The sequence below is a fragment of the Dryobates pubescens genome, chromosome 8, assembly GCF_014839835.1.
Source record: "Dryobates pubescens isolate bDryPub1 chromosome 8, bDryPub1.pri, whole genome shotgun sequence".
NCBI classification, from domain to species: Eukaryota; Metazoa; Chordata; class Aves; order Piciformes; family Picidae; genus Dryobates; species Dryobates pubescens.
In genome coordinates, this window is record NC_071619.1 from 13,414,774 (window position 1) to 13,439,500 (window position 24,727).

The 24,727-nt window shown below is 39.8% G+C and overlaps 1 protein-coding gene across 2 annotated transcripts in view; it reads left to right on the forward strand.

Annotated features, from left to right (window-relative positions):
• Positions 1-23,612, forward strand: part of LOC104307065 (gamma-aminobutyric acid receptor subunit pi) — a 41,686-nt gene extending 18,074 nt beyond the window's left edge. The window contains exons 5-9 of one of the 2 annotated variants that reach the window (XM_009908093.2): positions 348-430; positions 5,015-5,152; positions 16,231-16,383; positions 17,234-17,427; positions 22,996-23,612. In XM_009908093.2, the coding sequence (XP_009906395.2) occupies positions 348-430; positions 5,015-5,152; positions 16,231-16,383; positions 17,234-17,427; positions 22,996-23,307 (880 nt within the window). In that variant the 3' untranslated portion in view covers positions 23,308-23,612. Of the gene's footprint in view, positions 1-347; positions 431-5,014; positions 5,153-16,230; positions 16,432-17,233; positions 17,428-22,995 lie in introns of those variants that run through there. The other variant, XM_054163742.1, reaches the window with a different exon arrangement.
• Positions 23,613-24,727: the final 1,115 nt, after the last annotated feature.

A 24,727-nucleotide genomic window follows, 5' to 3' on the forward strand; every position in this document is an offset into this window, starting at 1 on the left:
GAAAATTACCAACAAAGGTCAAATGCACTCTGTAAGTGAGAAGGGAGCAATGGCTGCTCTTTTTTGGCTGCCACTAAACTCATTTTCTGTTTGGGATGTTATTACTATTTCATGTTAAATAATCATAGAATCAATAAGGTTGGAAAAGACCTCAAAGATCATAAAGTCCAACCTGTTACCCAAGACCTCATGACTACTAAACCAAATGGTAGTTTTTTTTCCCCTCACAATACTTTCCTGCAAATAGTAGTTCAAGAAGGATACATGGCTTACTTTTATTTTTAATGATGAATAATTTTATTCCATTAATAATCAGCAATAGTCCCTTTTTTTATCTTTCTTTCAAGAATCACCACAACTGTTGCATGCAGCATGGATCTGACCAAATATCCGATGGACAAGCAGACATGTACTTTGCAACTGGAAAGCTGTAAGAAACTTAATTCTTGGGATTTTTTGTACCATTAGAAAAATACTTCTGATCCTTTTTCATTTGTTAGCAGCTGCTAGGTATTACTATCAGAGAGGCTGGAATTTTCAGAGAAGCCAAGGAGTGGTATGTGACCAATCCCTGTTGATTTACAATAGTATCTGCATACAAAGATAAACGCATGAGGCATTATTGAAAATAGCATGGCAATACTGAAAGGTGCTGTGTTATTAACGATTAAACAAGCCTCAGGAGATTACCATAGCCCTGATTTTTGCAGCACATCCTGCAGTTATTCTGTTGGCCTTTAGGGGGAGGTCTGTGAGCAGATATTTTCCATCACAGCCGAGAAAATACTTTTTCCCCCTCTTTCTTTCTTTCTTTTTCTTTTATTTTTTCCCCCCTCTTTTAGATAGTATGTATTACTTTTCCCCCTGAGAAACAATTCCTTTAGGAAAGAAATAAATTAGAAGAAGGTTTATTTGTAAGACATAAATGTCATATTTAGTTAATTTACTGCCTTCGTACTAAAAAAGGGTAATTGCTTAGACAGTTCTGTTCTGAGATGGGTAGATGCCGATCCTTCTGTGGCTTATTTGTCTCTGTGCCAGTGCCCTGGGGAAAAAAAAAATGTTATCAATTGATGGACCAAGATTAAATATACCTTTATAAATTCTCATTTGAGTGGCTAATATCCTCATTAAAATGTGCTCTCTTTGTAGCAATGGTCACTTTGCAAATGCCCAAATGTGTTTGTTATTATTTGGGTGACAAAATCCTAAACATATTTTCAAATGGGATAATGTAAAAGGATATCCAGTCCTGTAAAATGAAAATATATGTTCAAATATATATCAATCCATACTTAAACTCTATTGCAAGCTCTTTCAGTACTTGTCAAATTTTGTTCTTTGCCATTTCGGATATGTTTGCTATATTTCCTCTTGTTAATTAAGTATTACAAGATTGTGGCAAAACTTCATTTTAGGCAGAACCATAAAGGAAATCAAGGCCCAAATCTTCCTCACACAGGAGTCCCTCCAGAGTCAGCATATTTATAAGACCACCTGTTCAACAAATAGTGATTTGAATTGGAGTTTGGATTTCCCTCTAATTTATTCCCTCCCCCGCCCCCCTTTAGAACATAATGATAAGTAAACACATAGAGATTTACATCAACAGCATTGCTTAATGAGTCATCTAATATTTTCTCTAGTTCTGGAATGAAAAAAATGTCCCACAGGAACATAAAACCATTTGACAGAATTTAAAACAAAGAAAAAAAGATAATTCCCTATATAATAATAAAGAATCATTTTCCAGAATGATTCCATCTGCTTTTTCAGCAACACTCAAGTGACTTTTGTCTGAGGGGAAAACATAGTAATGTCCTCACAAACGCTCCCATGACACTGGTGTTTAGTTTTAAGGAAAACAGCTAGAAATATTAAATGAGAAAGGAAAGAGTGTGCCTTGAGCCACAGCTATTTGTCTTCAGCGCACTGTAATGCTTTCATCTGGGTGTGCTGGAAATGGTGTTTGTTCCCTCGTGAGATAAGAGATGTCAATTTATAGATGTCAATAAGTGATAGCAATATATAGATTGAATAATGACATCATCCTAGAACAGTGCTTGCAGATTCCATTACCTGGAATTAAGGATTCTGAATGCAAGCATGCACACACATCCATGCAAACACTGATGTTTACAAAATAAAATGAAAACCACATGGAAATTGTTTGAGCTGAAACAAAGCACTAGGTGATCACTAAAGCAAAGACAAACATGACATGATATTATCAAGTAATGCCTTTACACAGCAAAGCATCCCCAGTGGCCTCTACAACATGCTGTTCTGCTGCTACTAGTTAGTAACATTCATTGACTTACACTTTCCACATAGCAAACCAAATTTTAGCCAAAATGTCTGCGTCCCTCCCCCCAACTTCCCACTTCAGAAGGCAGTACTGATGTATGTTAAGAGACAGAGAGTTGCCACTCTGTTGATATGGCAGCTGTGACGTCTGGGGACTTGGAGGGCTTCTGCCGTGTTTGGTGCTGCCAGAGAGTTCCTGCTCTCTGCTGTGTGGTAGGGAACACCACCATTCATTCACACTGGGTTGAGGGCTTTTATTTTCCCCCCTCTCTCTTCCCTCCCCTGACTCCCCCCTGATGCAGGCCTCCAGTACAAATACATATTCATGATTTGGGCCCATCTCTGAAATTTTATTTCCTTTTTGAACATGTCCTTTAGCATTTATTCAGTGAAGAGCCATGTGAAGACACTTCACTTGTGCTTGACAATCAGGGGAAATTAAAATTAGAAACAGAAAGGTAAACTCATTTGTATTAGGCATTATGAATGTTTAATCCCAAATTTACTACTCCCATAGTTAACCCTGTTGACATTAGTTGCTTGTGCTGTATCAGGGAGGCACAGGAATGAAACATTTTGGGCTTGGGGAATTAGAATGAAAACTCAGTGTTACATAAAGAGAATAGAGATTACTTGTAAAAGCCAAATGACATGGCTTAAGGATTTTATCTCTATAAACTTAAAAAATACTTTAGAATTAGTAAAATATTAATCCCCTGAATAAAGAATATCTCTGCACAGAGGGACTTCTGTGCTATTTAACTTTACCCACTATTGGAAAGACTCTTCCCACAAACTCTTCACGAAATAGAGTTTTGGAATGAATATTTTCAAAGACTTTTCACATGAGGGATCACCAAAACCTAATTGTTCATCTAATGAAAATACTTTGGCACAAAAATGTCTCTATTAGAGCAAAACTCCATTTGGAGATATGCTTGTTATCTCCTATCTCACATCAAGAATTTCTCCCATTTCACACAACTTGGAAGACTCAATATACTGTAAAAAACAATAAACAGCTTACTGCAGTACTGTCTAGTTGTTTGGACTTTATTTAAATATCTGCAGTTCATTTGCACTGAAGGAAAATAAAACAAATCCATGCCTGGAGGCATGCAATAAAAAAATGCTTCATGAACTTTTTGTTTGGACTAAGAACAATGCAATCATTTGTTTATAGGAAATGTTGCTGTCCATTTTTCTCTCAAATGTGGGAAACTTCCCAGCCTGTGGTTTTAGGGAGTCACGAACTTAGTTTGGATGCACATGCTATTGGCTTAGTCTTCTGACAGAGAAGTGTTTTGGCTTGAGTTGTTATAAATGTGATAATGTGAGCAGAGAATCCTGGTCATTACACCTTTTCAGAAACTTGCCAATGATAGTGAAAAGAAGACTTGCATTTAAAAAATGGTCAGGGAAAGAATTTCCACATGGAACAGTAATTTTAATTTGTAAGCAGTTCAGCGTTTCCTTTAAACAAAATTTCTGAACTCTTGCTTTTCCTTCATTAAATGGCTGTAGGAAATTAGTTATATTTTGTTGGTACAAGAACCAAAGTAATTATCTTAACAATATTTAAATACTGGTTTTATATTTTTGTTCTCTTTTTCCTTTTCTTTTTCATTTTAGTGCCTTTGGTTTTTTTGGTGATTTTAGAGCCTTGGGGTTTTTTTGTGGCATATACCCTTGTGCAATGCATTACATTATTGTCTTATACTGTAATTTACTTATAATTGACTGAAGTCTAAAAATAATCATCTATTCATGTTTCTGTCCCCTAAGCTTAGCTATTAACTTGCACAATACAAGTCTGTCAATTACAAGATTGATTGATCTGAGTAAGCTAAAGGAAAAGATGTTCAAATGCTCCCTGTTAACATGTAAATTACATTAACATAATCTTGAATTAATCACATACACTAGCCTGAAAATTGCCTCCCTTGTAATATAATGGGAAAAAGCTACAGGGGTATTTTAGCTGTGATTGTGCTGCATATTGACAAGTGTGTGCAAAGTAGAGTTGTCTTCTGATAGATGATTCATGTCCCACCTCAGTTCCTAATAACTACCTGAAGGTTAAGAGGAAATCTCCTGGGACCCCTGAAGTGTACTATGCTCTTGAGCCTGCAGAAACATCAACATCTACATTGGTGTCCTCACGAAGCATTCATACTCCTAAGCCAAAATGTCACTGAGCCCAGCTTGGAGCACAGCACCAGAATGTGGAAGCCCTGCCGCTCTCCTCGCTCCTTCATGCCCCATGGAATGAGGTCCAGAGGCAATGCATCAAGAAACAGCAGCCTGGGATACAGCAAAGGGCACACTTAATGTCGACTCCAAATTCATAAAAACTGAATTTCTTTACAGATTAGTAGCTTTAGAATACCATGTGGTACTCATTTCTTTTATGAGGTTGTCATCTATACTAGAAAAAAAAAAAAGATATAAAATGGAAAGAAAAAAAAAAAAAGAAGGCTATAAAAAGACCACCTCAAAAAAAAAAAGTCAGCTTTAAAATGATAGGACTTTGCATGTTAGTGGGAGGTTTTTTGCAAACAGACATCACGTTTCTGCCAAAAGCCCTCATTGTTTATGTCTAATTGTACTGTCAGAGAAATAAGAAACAGCTGAACCATAAGTGTGCTCCACACAAACGAGTTATTGTGTAAAGTAAACACTTTTCTTGGCTTGTGTATCACTACAGGGGGTTATAACATCAACGATGTCATGTTTTACTGGACCAGAGGAAATGATTCAGTTCGAGGTTTGGATACACTCCGACTGGCACAATACACAGTAGAAGACCACTTTACCTCAGTATCCGAAGCAGTGTATGAAACAGGTAAAAAAACCATTCCCAAACTTTTGGAACATGTCTTCGTAAAGAGACCAGCATTAAGGAGCTGAGCACTTTGCCTTTTCTTGGGATGACTATTGCAATTTTCTGCTAGGTTGTACTCTTGAAACCGTATCTAGTTTTCCAGGTATTAGCAGCATAGACTTAGCTAATGTAAATGTTGAGAGTTTTAAAGCATTTTCTTGGAGGCTATGTATTATCTAAAGAATGGTGAACAACAGATCTACTGCTTCAATGTCAGGGAAATCTGTCAAGGAACAAGAGCCTGTAAATCTGGCATTCAAACTGGAGAGAGATCAGGGAGGCTGGGTAGCCACTCAGAAGAGTTCCCAGCCTTCCTGGAAGTAGCCACTCTGGCTTTTTCTAGGCAAGTGAACCATGAAAATTTCTATGAACATGCTGAGTGCTTTTACAACTGCAAGAAGTTGTGTTTCATGAGTAGTCCTTGTTGGAGTCACTCTGTATCTGCAGCAGCGTTTGTCCAGCCTGGTGGGCAGTGCAGCACAGATCACCTTGCCTGAAGCTCCTCTGCCCAGGAAGGGGTCGCAAGCATTTCTGCAGACCTGTTCTTTTGCTGACCTTAGAAAACTGCTGTATAAATTTTCCTCTACATGCACAACTTAACCTCATGAAAGTCTGCTCATATTTATTTTCTAGAAAATTTGAAAGGACTTTCAGAGGGTACAAGACTTGTCAAACCTGCTCATGCCTTTCGAGTTCCTCTTAGGTCCTTCATTGCTGTTCTTCACGACATATTCAGTTTCTCTTCTGCTGAACTCAACACACAAACCAAAAGAGTAATCTTTACATGAAGGCATACACACCCTTCAAAACTGTAGTTTCACCAGGGGATATTAATTCTGAATCACATATGTTTAATTTTTTTTTTTTATTCCATTGTTGGGTATTTCTGCTTTAATGATTCAACACAGAGAAACTTTATGCTCCAATTTCAGATATTTATTCAGGGTAGAAGTCAAAGTTCACAAAATGCATAGAAGCAGAGGGGAAACAGATGCTTGCAGGCTTCAGGATCACAAATATCTTGCTACTTACATAAGTGACATCTGCTTGCGTTTCTCCATTTTACAGCTTCTGGGTAAGCAACATCAGGTTCAACTGAAGGAGAATAATCCTTTATTGCTGTTCTGCCCAGAAGGGTATTAGGACCTGTTCACCACACAGGAAAGAGGAAGAGGAAACCTGCTTAATTCTTACCATCTTCTATCACAGAGTCCAGACACTAATGCAAAAAAAAAAAAAAGTTCTGTTGTTTTTTGCCAAATAGAATAAAAACAATTCCAGTTGTAACCCAAGAGGCATGATCAGATGAACCGTGCTTTTCAGTAAATAGAATAGAATAGAATAGAATAGAATCAACCAGGTTGGAAATACCCTTTGAGATCGAGTCCAACCTATCATCCAACACCATCTAATAAACTAAACCATGGCATCAAGTGCCCCATCCAGTCTCTTCCTAAACACCTCCAGTGATGGTAACTCCACCACCTCCCTGGGCAGCCCATTCTAATGGCCAATCACTCTTTCTGTGAAGAACATCTTCCTAACATCCAGCCTAAGCCTCCCCTGGCACAGCTTGAGACTGTGTCCTCTTGTTCTGTCAGTGGTTGCCTGGGAGAAGAGACCAACCTCCACCTGGCTACAACCTCTTTTCAGGTACTTGTAGACAACAATAAAGTCCCCCCTGAGCCTCCTCTTCTGCAGGCTAAGCAACCCAGCTCCCTCAGCCTCTCCTCATAGGGCTGACATCTGTCCAGCCTGCCAAGGTCCCTCTGCAGAGATCTCCTACCTTCTATCAGATCAACACCTGCCCCCAGCTTGGTGTCGTCTGCAAACTTACTGATGATGGACTCAATCCCCTCATCCAGATCATCGATAAAGATACAATATTATTCTTTTCATATGGTCAGGAATCATATGTTTAAAGTTAAAAAAACCACTTTTTCTTTTAGTTATACATTTTAACACATACCACTTGATTAGATTAAAATTTCCCCCATCCTATTCAAGAAAGCCACATTGCCAACGGTTATGCAGTACTTCTAAAATGAGAGCTTATAATCCTCTTAATTTTCTGTGGAGTTGTTATGAATTAGGTGTTACTTTCTACAGCTTTTCTTCTTCTTCTTCTTCTTCTTCTTTATTTTTTTCTTTTCAGAAAGCAGATTATGGAACTATGTCATCAATTTAAAAATGAAAAATGGTGCTTTGCAGTTCCTTAACACCACTAATAGATCTCTGAGAGTGTCTTATAAATAGTAGTTGTGTTATAAATAACAGTTATTTACAGCAGTTGTGATTCAAAGGGCTAGAGCTACAAGAGAAGAGCCATGTGTAATATTTCCTAACACAGCAAAAAAAAAAACAAACCCACCCCAAATCAGGATTTGATACTCTGTGAACTTGAACAGACAGTACAGCTGCTGTGCAAGTGAAATATTGTACAAGAGTGCAACCCTTAAGTTCGCATGGAGACGGAGACAGATATAAACTGCAGTCAGCAAAATTTCTGCATAAGTGACTTCAGTAAATTTAAGGAAAGGACATTGTGGATTAATATTGTTTACAGAATAGCATGCATCACATAATAGTAATCACATTACTGTAATCAGATAACAGTAAGTCACTTTGAATAATGTTACTTACATTGCTGGCTAGGGTTTGTGTTGATCTCGTGTTGGTGCAACCAATTTAATTTTGGGCATGGGCAAATTAATTGTTGGAATCACTTTTTACATGTCTTTTAACTATAGTCCTTGTTCTGCCTACACTGATACAGCCCTAGACCCCAAAATCATATACCTGCAGTGGGGGTTGCTGTTCTTTCAGCTGCCTAGCCAACACCACCCGCATTCTCTGACTAATAAATAGTGATACAAAAAACCTGCCTTTCTTACTGGAGAAACATAAATGCAGTGAAGGACTTTTTGTGTAAATAATAATAGAAACAAGGCTGAAATACATTCTAAGGAGTAATTTAATCTATTCTCTTGTCACAAGGCAAGGTCATCTAGATCCACAGCTTACTTCGTGACAGACGTTTCTAGGAGACAGTTAGACAAACCTCCAAAGTGTCTGCTTCACCTTGCCTGGATGATTTCCCCCCCTCCTCTTTTCTAGTCTGAAGCCATTGTCCCTCATCCTGTCACTGCAGGCCCTCCTTCTTGTAGGCACCCTTCAGGTACTGGAAGGCTGCTATTAGGTCTCATCCTCCATAGAAGGAAGAGTTTAGTTAATGTGTGTCACAAACTCTGTTCTTCTTTATTAATTCTGAGTTGATATTTGCTGTTCTTGAAGAAAATTGTTGTGCATTTTTGACCTTGCTCATCTTGCACTGCCTTCTGTCACTACAACTCCTTTTTTGCCCTGTAGTCACATTCTGTACGCTCTGATTAGGGAGCTAGTAATTCCCACCTAAGTGTAGGACTTTGTCCTTGCTTTTGTTGAATCATATCTTGCTTTACTCAGGCTGATAGTTATTGAGATATTTTGACCTCTAATCCTGTTCTCCAATGTGCTAATTGCAGAGGCTCGGTTTGCTCAGGACTGATCTAACACTGAGTCTCCAGCCTGAGTATGGAAGGCAGCGAGAGTCTTGTCAGGCAGTCAGGGCTCTCAATGCACTTCTTTTCTTAGAAAAACATGAAGTCAGCAAAATGGCATATTCAAATGGTATTATTTTTACAGAACAGAGGGAAGGAAAAGACAGAAGTATAAAGTCTGTATCCTGTCCCTGATGAGCAAAGACAGGACATTTGCCCTCTTGATTAAGACTGCAAAGGGGGCCGGCTGCTGTTCTTGCCTGCATTCACTGCTGGGGCTTTGATGTCTATCACAAATTCTGCTTTAGCCTCTTTGGGCTAGAGACCAAATCAGACCACCTTTGGCTATGTTGTGCTGAAAGTCTGCTGGACCGCAGCTGCTTTGTGGTATTGTAGGAGGTCATAACTGAGCCTGTACATAAAAAAAGTGCATAGGCTATATATAAGCTATAAGGTGTGTGCAACAGTGTAAAAAAAATATCACAGATTCCTACACAGAGTGTATGTTATCAGATGTAGTCTCTTTCTCCCAGATTAAAAGCATAACCTTGCTTTATCCTACAGGCCCATCTGCAGTTTCCCAAGGCTCAGGAGACTTCTTAATTAGCAATCAAACTTTTCTAGGATTTTCAATTCCTGGGTTTTGAGGTATGCCAGTAGGAAGGTTTTGAGGTATGGAGTAACTGCTCATGTTCCCTTTATCAGTTCTTTTGTAATCTGTAATTGCTCTCCAATTGTTATTTCTAAGAACATCATCTTTGCCATACAAGGATTACAAACAGTGATAGTTAACCATTACAAACAGTAATGGTTAAATGCTACAAGCAGTCCTGTCTAACCAGGAAGGTTCCAGCTGGGTGCATATTGGCAGATGTGATGCTTATCTACAAGAAGAGTCATAAGGAGGATCCTGAGAGCTAGAGACCTGTCAGCCTGACCTCAGTGCTGAGGAAGGTTATGGAGCAGATCATCCCAAAGGCCATTACACAGCATATGTAGGGCAACAAGGCAACCAGGTCTGGTCAGCATGGGTTTGTGAAGGCCAGGTCCTCTTTGATGAACCTGATCTTCTATGACAAACTGACACACTTAGTGGATGAGGGAAGGGCTGTGGATGTTGTTTATCTGGACATCAGTAATGCATCTGATACTGTCTCCCACATAATACTCCTGGATAAACTGGCTGCTCATGGCTTGGATGGGTGGATGCTTCACTGGGTAGAAAACTGGCTGCCTGGCCTGGCCCAAAGTGGTTGTGAATGGAGCCAAATTCAGCTGGCAGCTGGTCACAAGTGGTGCCCCCCATATGGCTCAGTTTTGGAGCCAGTTCTGTCTAGTATCTTTATCAATGATCTGGAAGAGGGGATTGAATGCACGCTCAGTAAGTTTGCAGATGACATTAAGTTGGGAGGGCTCTACAGAGGGACGTGGACAGGCTGGATTGATTGGTCAAGGCCCATCATGGTATTCAGTAACATAAAACTTTAAGGAAATGCAATGAATGAAATGAATATTAAGGGCATGAAGAAGAGGCATTTTTACATTTAACTTTCATGAAGTTCTTTGTAGTACAGACAGATCGACACATAAATACATGGAAAACTCTGTGGCATATGTATTCTGTAGGTTGTTGGTTGGTTGGCTGTTGTTAATAGGTAATCTAAATGTATAGCTGCATCTGCACACAAGCAGTACAGGAAAGAGTTTGTTTCATTTTAAGAAAACTTTGAATTTTAAAGTCATTTTTGGTTTAGTGAAGATGAAACACATATTGAGAAGTCTGCCCTGATCTTTCATTTCCTTTAGCTCACCTCTGGAAAAACAGACAGACAGTTTATAAAATCTTGACTGTGAATCACAGAGGACTCAGCTCAGTTCTCTGAGCCGTAATAACATGTGAACAATGTGTATTGACACCTTGAGAGTATTGTATTTCATTTGCGCAGCTTGCTTGTTGGGTGAAAGCGCGGACACTACCTGTTCCTTAAGGCATACGTTCATTGCAAATAAGCAATAAAAAATTGCGTATTGAAAACTACATTTGCAGCACAGCGTTTACACAGTAAGATTATTTTTAAAGCTTTCCTGTGCTGTGCCCTTAAAAGGTGAAAAATAAGGTGGGGGGAAGAAGAAAATGATGCATTGGTAGAGTTATACTGACGTGCTTTTGTGAGATGTAGATCACGCATTTTAGCTGGCACCTGAGGGGTTAGCATACATATTTCATGACAGAAGAATGTGCTCTTTATGCCTGACTGCACAGTCCTATGCAGGACACCAAAGTGCTTCTTACATAAAGAGTGGTGTGGAAGAGTCTTTTACTGGAATAGAGTTCATCAAAAAGTCCACAGGAAGCAACTGTGGAGAAGATGCTCCCATCCCATAACACTAGAATAGAAGCTAGAATCTGCTGAGAGGGTTTGGAGGGCATCAGTCCTTCCTTCAGAAGCCTCTGCTGTGACTGTCCACTGGTCAGAGGGCAGCAGGAAAGAGTAGAGATGCTTTTCTTGCCTTCAGAAAGACCTGCTTTAGATCTGGCTTATACCTGCTCAGCTACTGTGAAACAGAAATGTTATTTTGCATCTCTTACCTCTTTCTACTTTCTTGGGTGCTTTTTGCTTGTTTTTCTTTGTTTTCATTTATGTCAAATCAGGGGAGAGAGATAGTAGGTGTGGAGGCAATATTCTAATTATCTAGATTTGTTCATCTACAAGCTAGAGCACTTTGATGTCTAGTTTTGTACTTCTGCCCCTTAATAAAATCTATGAAGCCAAGACACTCAGCTTAATCTTCTTTGACTGTAGAGTCACCTAGGTGGAATACCTCACCTTGTGATAGCTTTAGAGTGTAGTATATATATTGACAGTCATTTTGGTTCAGATTCATCTGAGACACTGTCAAACAGTACTTTGGTAAGCACTACCACTGTGCCTTTATGGCAGAGTTAGCTATCTGCACAGAGGTTATTTCCATCACATTACCAGATTGAAATCAAAGCAATCATACACTGAGATGACATCCATCGTGGGCCAGAAACTTGAATGAAAAAGTACCTTTTCATTTTAATGAATATATTTTGTTGCCCATGAAACTCAAGCAAGGGACAAACTCAGTAGTTGTGAGGAGTCAACTTGTGATGTACTGAGTTAACTCTTATAAAGACAGGACAAAGAACTTGTTTTGCTTTTGATCTGACTGATAGTACCATGCCTTCAGACGTACAAGTCAAAGGCAATGAGATGCAGCTTTTCTATCTCATATGCAACACACATAAATAGGAGTAACAAATATTTTTGGTACATGTGAAGTGTAGAAGATGAAAGGACTACAGTATTTCCCTATTTTCCTTTTGTCCTGTTGCTCATTTGTTTAGCACAATAAGTATGCATTAAGTACTTTTTCTTGACTACTTCCTCCTTCAGTTTATTACAGGAGGAGCTCATATGAATTCTGTATACAGGTTGCTTCAAAATTTCCATTATGAAATCTCCCTTACTGTTTAGAAAAATGCTGAGACTATTATTATCATCTCCATGGTATGTCTTTGGATTCTGGCAAGCAGGAAGCTTTAAAGGTTAGATAAACGCCTTTCCTTTGTTCACCCAAAAGCCACTCAGCTATAAGCTGTTACAACTCTATTTCTCTTTGTTGTTCATAGTGCTTCAGAAATATCTGTCAGAAAAAAATAACATGAAAGAACACAGGAATGTTTAAAGGCCTTGTCTGTTCTTGGAAATTGCAGCAAAGTGGCAAAATGCAACTTTCAAGCTTGATATTTTGAACTAACTTCCTCTGTACACACTTGGCTTTTACACTCAGATGAATGGAGATACAGTTGTAGAGTGCTAACAAGGAGAGAGTATTGCTGCATGGCTGTTATGTATTGGCTATATCAGAGTTTTTCTTCAAGAAAAGTTCCAAGGCTAAACTACAGGAACTCTCAAGTGCCTGTGGTACCCTGTGTGAAGCATAGTCCAACCTCTTTACCCCGCTCTCCTGGGTACATGGCACTACATCCTTCCCTTTGGTCAGAACAGAAGCACAAGGCAAGTTACTTTTGTGGAGGCTTCAGTTTCCTGCTGATGGTTTGCACCCTCTGCACTCTCACATGAGCTCTGGTTTGACAGCCTTCCCTCACACTGACCACACAGTCGTCCTGTGTGTGCTAGCTGCAACCATGCCACAGTAATGGCGGTTTGGGATACAAACACTGCAGATAAAATTTTGTCTTTCTATTTAAAAGTATCTGAGTTCTAGTTAAGTAGCAGCCTGGAAGATTACAAGCAAAATTAATACACTCCTTAACTGTTTTTATTAAGGCTTTAAGTGCTTGCTCTTGCATACCAGGAAGTCAGAGTGTTTTTCTGTAGCATTAGTGCTTGATTTAGTGCAAGGATGCATGCAGATAGAAGCAGAAGTAAAACATTGCACAATCAACAGTAAGTTTTGCATTTCCTAACTTTTTTCTTCACTTTGGTCTGCCTACTCTTAAAATCAGTTTTGCTGGGCAAAATGACATTTATTGAAACAGCTGTATTGGTAGAAACATCACAGTGTTGATAAAGGTACATAGGTTTACAGATTGAAGCAGATTAGAAGAACCCTCAAAGGTTGTAATCTTAAATGTCTCCATGGATGGGACCTCAATCACATCCGTGGGAATGTGTTCCAGTATCTTACCTCTCTCATGGTAAATCACTTCCTCCTTCTGGCCAACCTGAATCTACTCTGCTCCAGTCTGAAACCATTGCACTTCATCCTATCACTACAAGCCCTTCTAAACAGTCCTTCCCCAGCCTTCCTGTAGGTCCCCTTTGGATATTGAAATGTGTCTCTAAGGTCTCCCCAGCATCTTCTATTCTCCAGAATGAACAGCCCATTATTTTTCAGCTTGTCTTTGTAGGAGAGGTGCTCCAGCCCTCATTACACTAGTGTAACGTTCCTTCGATATAAATAATCTTTGTATCTCCTGCCTCATGGAGACAGTTGAAGGCTGCTGTCCATCTTTGTACCCTTTTTTTCTATCAGTCAGAAATGCGAAGAACTCAATAAGTGGAAGCTGAGGCATTTTTCTTCACTGTGAGGGTAATGAAACACTGGAACAGGCTGCTCAGAGGGGTTGTGGAGTCTCCTTCTCTGGAGATACTCAAAACCCACCTTGATGTGCTCCTGTGTGAGATGGTATAGGTGATCCTACTCTGGTGGTGGTGGGTGGGTGACTGGAGTAGATGATCTTTTGAGGTCTCTTCCAACCCTTCCAGCATTCTGTGATTCTGTGATAATTTGCAAAGAAGACGCCTATATACAGTGTATTTTTACCTTCAGGAGGAGAAACCTGACTTCCAAAGGCTTGAGGTGAGGAGAAAGTTCTTCACAGAGAGAGTTGCTAGCCATTGGAATGGGCTGCCCAGGGAGGTGGTGGAGTCACCATCCCTGGAGGTGTTCACGAGGGGACTGGACGTGGCAGTTGGGGCCATGGTTTAGTAGTCATGAGGTCTTGGGTGACAGGTGGAACTTGATGATCTTTGAGGTCTTTTCCAACCTTACTCTTTCTATGATTCTATTTAGTCTTCTAGTGAAAAGACAGAGTCAGCATGGTAGAAAGCTGAAGTCAGTTTAAGATTATAAATCAGGCATTAATTTTAAACAGAAAGAATTTAATTATAGCAGATTACTGAGAGAAATGATGGAAGCCTTATGTCTAGATATCCTCAGATTAAGTCTGGATGTCTGTGTGAAAGGTGGATTCTACTTCAATCAAAGTGATTGAGTTCAAAGGAAGGGATAATTGAGGAAATATAATGATTTGTGATTAGGTTCGGATTACATACTCTAGTGATCATTTCTGGTTTAAGAGTTCTGTGAAATATTTTTGTTCTCTGGATGTAATTTCTAAAAATTGAAATTTGAATCTGGAAATGGAAATTTAACAATGCTGTTTCTAGCCTGTGAGTAAGAAGACGTTTCATAGCACCCGTTGCTTGCACTTCAAGCTTTTAAAAGTACTCTTCTTTGACTCCATGCCTCGCAGCACACCTGAGGGATGCACAAATAGCCTGCCTGTGCAGATATGGTTGTTGCTAAAGTGCAGTCACCGTTCTGTAGCTCTGCCCTGACTCACAGTGTGCAGCACTGGAAACAAATATAGGTCCTGGAGATCTTAATGTCTTGTATCCAAATAGATGAAGTCAAAGCTATCTGATTGCAGTATATTCAAACATTGTTCTCTCACTGATGTTCTGATTCAAGAAATTAGTTTAAATGATAGAATAGAGTAGAATAGAATAGAATAAACCGGGTTGGAAGAGACCTTCAAGATCATCGTGTCCAACCCCTCAACCAATCCAACCCACCTAAACAACTAACCCATGGCACCAAGCACCCCATCAAGTCTCCTCCTGAACACCTCCAATGACGGCGACTCCACCAGCTCCCCAGGCAACCCATTCCAATGGGCAATCACTCTCTCTGTATAGAACTTCTTCCTCACATCCAACCTAAACCTCCCCTGGCGCAGCCTGAGACTGTGTCCTCTTGTTCTGGTACTGGCTGATGTTTAAAAACTGATGTTTTAAAAATCTTAACTACTTTAACACTTAACTTTGAATGCCAGCATAAAACGTCCATTCTGCACATTTAAGTTAGTAAAAAGTAAATTTTTGCCTTTCTTTGACCCAGCTGCCTGGTAATGGTTTCATATCCTGCATTTCTCTTGCCCAAACAGAGCAAAATTCTGCTCAGTTACTGAGCCAAATGTCAAATTCAGGCTCTGCTTCCTGTTTCATAATGAAACACATCTCTCTTTTTGATGGTGGGCCCAAACTTTCATCCTCTGGAAGTCACTCATTTAGAAGCAAACCATTTGCTTTGTGAAGGTGCAAAGGCATGGCTTTTTCTAATGTGGCATATAAGAGGTAGGTCAGCACTGTCAGACAAGGTACCTTTGATCCACATCTTGAGCAACAGTGAGTGAAAGGCAAACTAAACCAGATATCTCTGGTAGTTAAAGAGAAGGACATAATTTCATAACTTCATAAAATTACAATTGTTATTATGTAAGTTTATGCAGGAGTTCATTGTGGTAATTCTTATGAATAGCCACAGCTACATCTGTGTGTAATTCCAAAATTCCCTGCATTGTGTTATATAATGAAAAATCCTTTCCACACATTGATGGATTAATTCCCGCCCCCCCCCCCCCCCCCACCCCCCCCCCCCCTTACTAATCCTCAGTAGGTTTCCAGTTCAAGATGTTATTCATGAAACTCTGTGCATGACATGGTGTTATATATTTTGAGGTTTTTCCCCCTCCTTCAGTTCAATTTAGAGTCTTCATGATAGAGTTTTTCAGCATGGTGTTTATTTGATGTTTCTCAAGCTGGTTTCTTAAGCTTTTGCTGCATTGTACTACACAGAAGTAAAACATGCTGATAACTTAAACAACTTTTTAATGAATTACACCTTCACTGTATATATTTCCCCCCCCTGCTTTTTCCACAGGACGTTACCCCAGACTAGTGTTTCACTTTGAACTCAAGAGAAACATCTTGTATTTCATACTAGAGACATACGTACCATCAATCCTACTGGTTGTGCTTTCCTGGGTATCATTTTGGATAAGCCAGTCATCGGTTCCAGCCAGAATCTGCATAGGTGAGGAGCTGATAAAACGAAAGAAAGCAAAGCAGCCGGATCACTGAGGTGCTTACTTTATTGCATGTACATAGCATCCATTGCCAAGAGTTGCAAACTCTTCTGAGTTTTATGGAATTCCCCCTTTTTGTATTTTTTTGCCATCTACAGTGCATCCCACAGATCCTTCTTAAAGCCTCGCTATTCTTTAACTAAGGAACCATCTTTGGGAGCTGCAGAAGTCATGGATGCAGAGGAGGCTGCTGTGAAAGCAAAGGGAAAAGCTCAGTGGTTTTGAAATGCACAGACAGAATGGGGAGGCTTTAGTGAGGTCTGATGATACATACTAATTAAAACACAGCTAATAAGAGAATTATAAGAGATTAAATATAATTAATTTCAAAGAAAGGATATTCTGAAAGGGAAGGAATGCAAACCAGCTCTGATTAGACTGCAGGTAGGGTGGGAAAACACTCTAGAGAACAGGGAAGAAAGATTTCACTTCAAATGAAGCCAGTGGGCAACTGCACTGAGCAAAATGATACCTCAGTGTTTTGAAGGGAATGTTTGCACAGTATTGCAATACTAATGTGTTAATAACAGATATACATTCTGTGACACCAAAACATCTTTCATTTTAATTTCCAGTCTTCTAAGGTTTCTAAACATTTATAATGAGTGCTTTTAAGCATTTAACTTCAGAATCACAAGTTCATTTGAGAGTCCTCTTTCCAAAACATGACACATGAAATGCTGTGCTGTAGTAGGATTTCACAGAGCCAGGGAAAATTGTCTTGTAGTAGGCCCCTTGCAGTAGAGGCCGTCATTGCTATGCATGTTTTATCAGAACATAGATTTTTACATTCCACAGGTGTTACTACAGTCCTTACTATGACAACACTGATGATGGGAGCCAGGACTTCACTGCCCAGTGCAAACTGTTTTATTAAGGCAATTGATGTGTACCTTGGTATCTGCTTCAGTTTCATCTTTGGAGCACTATTAGAGTATGCTGTGGCTCATTTCTGCACTCTGCATCGACTCAGTCCAAAGGAACTCCCAAAGGTATTTCAATTCTTTGATTGTTGTCTTAGAAAACAGACTTCAATTATACCTGCTAAAAAGAATGAATTATCTTAGCACTAATGGTAAATGTATTTAAGGAAGCTTCTATTTTAGAATAAAGACAATGAAAATAGAATAACCTTGGGGGAAAAAAAATTGTTTGTATATCAAAAACTTTCTGGAAGAGATCAAACAAAGTGAAACACTTCCTATAATGTTTTTCACTTCTGGGATAGACTTTATGGCCATTTATCAAATAATATGTTAGACATAAACAAAAAATCACAGGTGCTTGTCTGACCCTCAGCAGTAGCATACACCTTCTTACAATTTGAAAATTAGACTGAGTTTGGTGACTTGATCACATTGTAAGACAGCAAAACAGAATACCACGTTCTGTTTATCAATCCTTCTGCACATGCATGATTCATGAGCTGGTTTACTAGTGGATAGCTTCACGTATTTGCTGTTTCTGATCCCTATAGCCTTCCACTTACATCTTCCCTTTCAAGGCTGTGGCTGAAGCTCAGGCTGGGATTCTGCATCATTATTACAGCCGTGCTTTTTGCTGCTTTAATGGGCTTCTCATAACTCTGAAATACTGTGAAATAAAATAAAAAGAGATTAAATCAAATAGGTGTTTTTGGGTCTGGTGGTTGTCATCTTGCTGATACAGTCAGAACAGGTTCATGTGGAAGTTTTGTCACGTCTTCCATCTCCAGTGTTTAGCAGTGTTTTCAGTGTTCAGCATTGCCATTGGATTGAGGTGTGTGGAAAAGGACTGAAAAAGAGACACAAAGCTGGGCCACCCAGTGGGTTTTAAAAGACAACATCTAATGGGGAAATGTTTGCAAGTGGGCAAACCCTCACTTCAAATGAAGACTTGAGTGGAAAGCCTGAAAGTAATTTTTCTTGGCAAGGTAACATCAGTGGCTATTCCCTCTGAGCATATCCATCTTGTGCAGTAAGTGGTTGTCATTTTGCTTGTAGAGCAGAAACAACAACAACAGCAGCAGCAGCTTATTGGAGGCTTGGGTAAGAAAGTGTTTCAGTGCTTGGATGATTAAGCATCTTTGGATCTGTGAAGAGCATTTATGACTACCCTTGCTTTCTCCCACCTGTGCCAGATTCCCTTTCAACTGGGGCACATGTACTAGTGTTTGCAGATAGGATAGACATAGGAACTTGAGGACTTAAAAGACATGAAGGAAGCGGAAGTACATGAGGAAGGAAGGAAGACTTAATATACAGTTTTGTGATGAACTTAATGGCTGAAAGAGACGGTCTCTCATTTCAGGCATATTCCTGCCTTTTGCTGTGCATCAAGAGTGAGCAAGAAAGTCAGGCTCATTGCTTGCCCACACAAACACAAGCATACAAGCCAAGGGCCAATGGGTTGGTCCTAAATCAACTCAAGACTGTAGAATAGAGAAATGCATGTCACATCCTTTTCCTACTGTAGCCAAGGACAAGCATGACTTACTGAGCAGGGTGCCATAGAGAGTGCACCTGACCAAAATGTCTTCTTTCTCACTACAGAACCCAAAACATCACAAGGACAGAAACAGCAGCTCAGATTTCACTGTCTAGTAGGTACTTAACAAATTTTTGTGAGAGTATCAGCATCACAAAAGTGTTCTCATCATTATCATTTTTTCTTGTGGACACAGGTTAATTAGAAATCTCACTTACACTTTGTTATTCACATGAGAATTGATATGAAATTTGCACTCAGAATTATGTGAATAAATATAGGAGGTGAGTTGAAAAGGTAACCCTCTGCCTTGTATAGGAATTGGTTGTACTCCTCTGCTTTCTGATTTGCTTTCTAAAGCACTGACATATGAGGTCCTTTCAAAGACTTGAGGGTCTAGCATCTAAACTGGTGGAAGAGCTCATAGTATCCACAGTCTTGTGGTGTCTCACGTCATGTGAACCAGGACCCACAGAGACAGCTTCAAAGCTAATGGCAAGAACAGAGGAACCACTTGCTACAAAGAAGGGGAGGCAGAGTGTACCATTCATGTCAGTTGCATAACAGACTACCTAAGTGGAGATGTTTCCTCTCCAAAATCCTGAGATGGTGGGTTTCTTTTTTTGTACAAAGAGAAGAATTGTGATCTCTTGTAAAAGACAGAAATTATTCTTGGCGTTCATCTGTCTTGGAAGTAAACCTCTCCCTTTTATTCAGAAAGGAGGAAAGTTTGAAAACTGAAAATAAGGTTATAAGGGCCTCTGTGGCATTGCTGTGCAAGCATTGTGCAGTCTTTCTGAGCAGCATAAGCCCCAGGTGTGCAACAGTCTAGGCTGAAACGTGTTTAATCTTGTGCACCTTTATTAGTCAGTGCAAGCTACAACTTTCCTCAACTTGGTTGGCTGGTAAATGTGAGCAAACACTTTGTTTAGTGCAGCAGCCACAGTAGCAGGTCACACGTACAGTGCTTTTCAGGTGCCTTGCAGTACTTTTCTTGGATGCCACAGATTTTGTATCCAAACTGAGGCATTCTTAGTGCCAGCTGTCTTTTTCTCATTGACAGCAGGAATCCAGAGAAACCTCAGTGTGATGTTTAAAAATAGAGCCACAGCTGAACACTTGCAACACTTGTGTATTTGGGGTTTTTTGTCTGTTTTGCTTTGTTTTTTGTTCTTTGTTTGTTTGTTTGTTCTTTAATAGTGTAGACCAGCTTAGCCTTTCATCACATTCAGGTGTCCATAGTGAGTTGGAAAAGTCCCTTGACAGTACCAGTTTATAAGACTGCAACTTGTTATAAACTAGCAGGTGTCATTCAGGGCCACAAGGATGATCAAAGGGCTGGAGCACCTCTCCTATGAAGACAGAGAGAGAGTTGGGGCTATTCAGTCTGAAGAAGAGAAGGCTCTGAGGAGACCTTATTGTGGCCTTCCAGTATCTTAAGGGGTGAGGGACTTTTTAGGATGTCAGGTGATGATAGCACTAGGGGGAATGGAACAAAAATAGAAATGGGTGGATTCGTATTGGAGGTTAGGAAGAAATTCTTCCTCATGAGGGTGGGGAGATACTGGAACAGGTTGCCCAGGGAGGTAGTGGAAGCCCCATCCCTGAAGGTTTTTAAGGCCAGGTTGGATCTGGGCACCCTGCTGTAGTGTGAGGTGTCCCTTCCCATGGCAGGGGCTTTGGAACTAGATGATCCTTGAGATCCCTTCCAACCCTAACAATTCTATGATTCTCCTCTGGACTACCTTTCTCCTTTTCAAGCAATGTGGTACAATATTTTTGCTGTAAAAGTATCTTTGTTCTGCAAGAGCCCTGATTTGTAACACTGCAAACAGAATCAAGTACAGATGCACTGTGTACAGTATTTTCTGTTTAAGTAATAACTGCCTCTAGGGTAGCAGAAAGGAGTTAAGAGCAACCTCCTGTGAATTGTTCACAAGTGGCTGTGTGAAAAGAAAAAATGGCTACGTACACAATGTCCTTGCATGCTCTGCAGGAAAACAAATTCTGTATGACTTTTAGCCAGCCTACCTGAGAGACAAATAGACTCTTAGACTGAATAATGCTCCTAGTCCTGCCAGTTTAGAAGTATAGATGTTGTTTTCCTTTCGCTCTTTCCTCCCACTGCTTTGCTCTTTTTCCCCTTTCTAAAAAAAAATGAGAGCAGGGGGGAAAAAAGCCAGGACTCTTCTGGCAGGTTTCTGTATTGTATTAACTTTTGAAGCACTGAGTGCATTCATTTGGATGTTGCTCAGTGCCTTGTTTCAAGTGCCAGATGCTGCTGACAAAGGCTTCTCTGCTATCCCTGGTGCTTCCCTCAACTGCCTGAACTTTTTGAAGCAGAAGAGCCAGGTATTTATAACAGAGCTAGGCTCCAAGTAAAACTCCAGGTTTGAGTTTTAGTACTACTCTGGGGATTGTTCAAGGCTCAGGCTGGAATTTTATGGATTGATCCTCTTAATGCTTTGTAGTCAGATTCTTATCCTGGTGTTTGGTTTTAAAATTCTCACGTAGCTGTGGGAAGCTAGGTGAAGGATGAGTGAGGTTTTGTAGTCAGTGTATTTTTAGGATGAGATGTTGTATTGAGCTACATTTCTCTCTCTCAAATAAAAGATACTAGACTTTTTTTTTTGGAGGGGAGAAATTGAAAGTGGGAAGCAGTAATAAACCCTTTTTGCAGCCCCATCTGTTCTGCTCTACTGATTCACAGCAGTCTGAGGACATTGTCCAGACTCCACTTTAATTTTTGAGGACATTACTAATTTTAGACTAAGAAAGGCTCAATAACTGTGCTGTCTACAAGTACCCTGGGCAGAAGAGCAGTTCTGCACCAACAAGGAGAGCATTTAGGTGACTTAATGAGCTTTCTTTGACTTTAATAAATAGGATATTTTAAAATGAGCTGTACATCTTAACTTTTTTTTTTTTTTTTTAAAGTTTGTCCTTGCTTAATCTATTTCTTCACATGATGCAAATGGAAAAAGCAAACTGGCCAGAGGAAAGAGATTCAGCATTTCACAAATACACATTTAGCCTTTTCTTGCTTGTATGCCACTCACTGATTTGGAAGGTAATAAAAACACCAGGAGAAATTTAAAATTCTGTGTACACCAGCCTGAGTTAAAAGCATTCCTCCTCCAGATACAAAAATTTGGGTTTAGTTTAGGCAGAAATCTGAAGTCAAACTTTGTACCTTGGATCTGTTGGTATCTCTGCAATATCCCCAGCCAAACGAAATACCCCAAAATGTTGAAAAAAGTTTGTGTTCAGAGCTGAAGCTGCAACTGATCTCTAATTGTATGTCCTCTGACTCAGTAACAGAGAAGCCACTGACTTCAAAGGGTGAAGTTTTCATACATGAACTTCATGGCCCTGAGCCACTGATAATCAAAGAAACAAAACCCACCAGAAGGCTTATACAACATTCTCCAAAGAGCTGCCTTGATGCAGTGAAGCACATAAAAATGTGCTTAACCTTAGTAAAACTTTGGACTTAGAGCATGGATTTCAGGGCTTGAAAGTAGTTTTGAGCTGTTTAGTATTGAACTAGTTGTGGAGCTTGACCTCTTGATGATTGTCATCTTTTTTGGTGCCGTTTATTTTCCTGTCTGTCTGTCTTTCAAAGCAATTTGATTTTCATCAGAGTGTACTGGGAATAGAGTAGCCAATTGCACAGAAGAAAAGTATCTTGTATTCTGGGGTGCTTCATTTGAGGTGCAATCAGCTTCCCCATGTCCAGACTAAAGCTTTGCTTTCCCTGCTTTCTAGACACTGACCTTTGCCAATATTTTGCTGAGCAGAAGACAGCTTATTGTTGTGCATTTCATTGATTTGCTGCCATTTTCAGTAAAGCTTAGTGAGCCATGTTTGAACAAATCCACTCCTATGAAAGCTTTTGCAATAACATGCTGTTTAAATCAGTGTTTTTCCTGTAAATGGAGACTCTGAAAGCTGAAAGGAGCTGTCTGGTGTGTGCAGGTACTTGCCCTTGAAATAAGGACTGAGCTACAGGAAGAGTCATAAGGAAAATCCTGTTACTTGCTGCAGCTCTGAAGTAAATGCACTTAAGTATCTGCTGCTTTGTTTCCTATCAGGATGAGGATGGAGAGGCTGAAGAAGAGGGGAACGGAGTCCTGGCAGCAGCTGCTAACAGTTGCAGTGTCCCAGACAACATGAACCAGACTGATTTAAACAAGAGCAGCAAAACCAGCACTGAGAGAAAAAGGGAGAGAAGTAAACAGAATGGGTGTAGCTCACCAATGTGGGTAATGAAAAGACTTTTATGTATCTTTGATTGCTTCCGTGTTAAAAATCCTTATCACATAGACAACTATGCCAGATTTTCTTTCCCATTATCATTCATCATAATTAATGTATTTTATTGGGTATATTATTTGTATTTCTAAGTATATTGATGTGTAAAATGGTTGGAAAGTTTAGAAAGTAGTTATGGGAGGGCAAGTTGCAGAAGAATGAATTAAATGCATTTGGATAAAGGGATATGAAAACACGTGCCACCTTTTCAAGCATTTGTACAAAGTTTCTTGTTAACTCACTTCCCCACTGTTAAATGACTGTCATCCAAATCTGACTTTCCTATAGCATGCATGCCCCATATCAAACAATTTATCAAAGGCCAATGAGTCCTTTTAAAATATTTTAATGGTCAGCTTTGTAAAAGAAGAGTTATATTGCACTTGTTTCTGAACTGCATTGAATACATTCAAAAAAAATAAAGGAAACTGAAGTGTCATTTCCCTGCTATGCTTTCTGTATTCAATTCCTCCTAGCTTTGTCAACAATGCAAACATTTTCCAGATCATGTAAGAGAATGCGTAACTGCAGATCGCAGTGGTTTTGCTTCACAGCGAGAATCAGGTTTGAAGGCATGGTCTGCTGACACACACCAAAGAGTCTATTCTTCTCTGTAATGTGTGTTGAGGCTCTGCATCTTTAGACAGAATGCCCATAGGCATCAATGACCTTTCTGAGTAAGCACAGAGCAGAATACAGAAACAGTCTGGAGCCAAAAGGTTTAGATCCAAGTTTCCCCCAAGTGAGGATATACATAGATGTTGGCCAGTCCTTAATGGAATATGACCATTTACCTTGAAGTTTGTACTCTACTCAGTCACAACTACCTGAGTAACTATTTTGCAGAAAGCAAATTTTACATGCTTAATTTTCAGCTTTGAAAATTACCTTTGAGTCACTTGCCATTAAAAATTTCACTTAAAGATGAAAATGCTTAATTAAGGAATTTAAAATAAAACCCTGGATATGCAATAACTCCTGACTGAAACAGAGGAAGTTTTACCCAGGTGAAACGATGACCCACATGGTTAAACTTGTTGAAAAACCGTAACAGTCTAAGTGGTGAGTTCAGTGGCAGATGCTACAAAAGTTGTTGATATGGAAACTTGTTTCTTGTACTGCAGTCTGGAAGTTTAGAAACACTTACCACACATCTTTTTTTCCTGATCACATCTTGAGTACTGTGTCCAGTTCAGGGCCCCTCAGTTTGGGAAGGATGTTGAGTTGCTGAAGCATGTCCAGAGTAGGGCAACAAAGTTGGTGAGGGGTTTGGAGCACAAGCCCTATGAGGAGAGGCTGAGGTAGCTGGGGTTGCTTAGCCTGGAGAAGAGGAGGCTCGGGGGAGACCTTATTGCTGTATACAGCTACCTGAATGGAGGTTGTAGCCAGGTGGGGGTTGGTCTCTTCTCCCAGGCAACCAGCATCAGAACAAGAGGACACAGTCTCAAGCTGCACCAGGGAAGGTTTAGGCTGGATGTTAGGAAGAAATTCTTCATGGAGAGAGTGATTGCC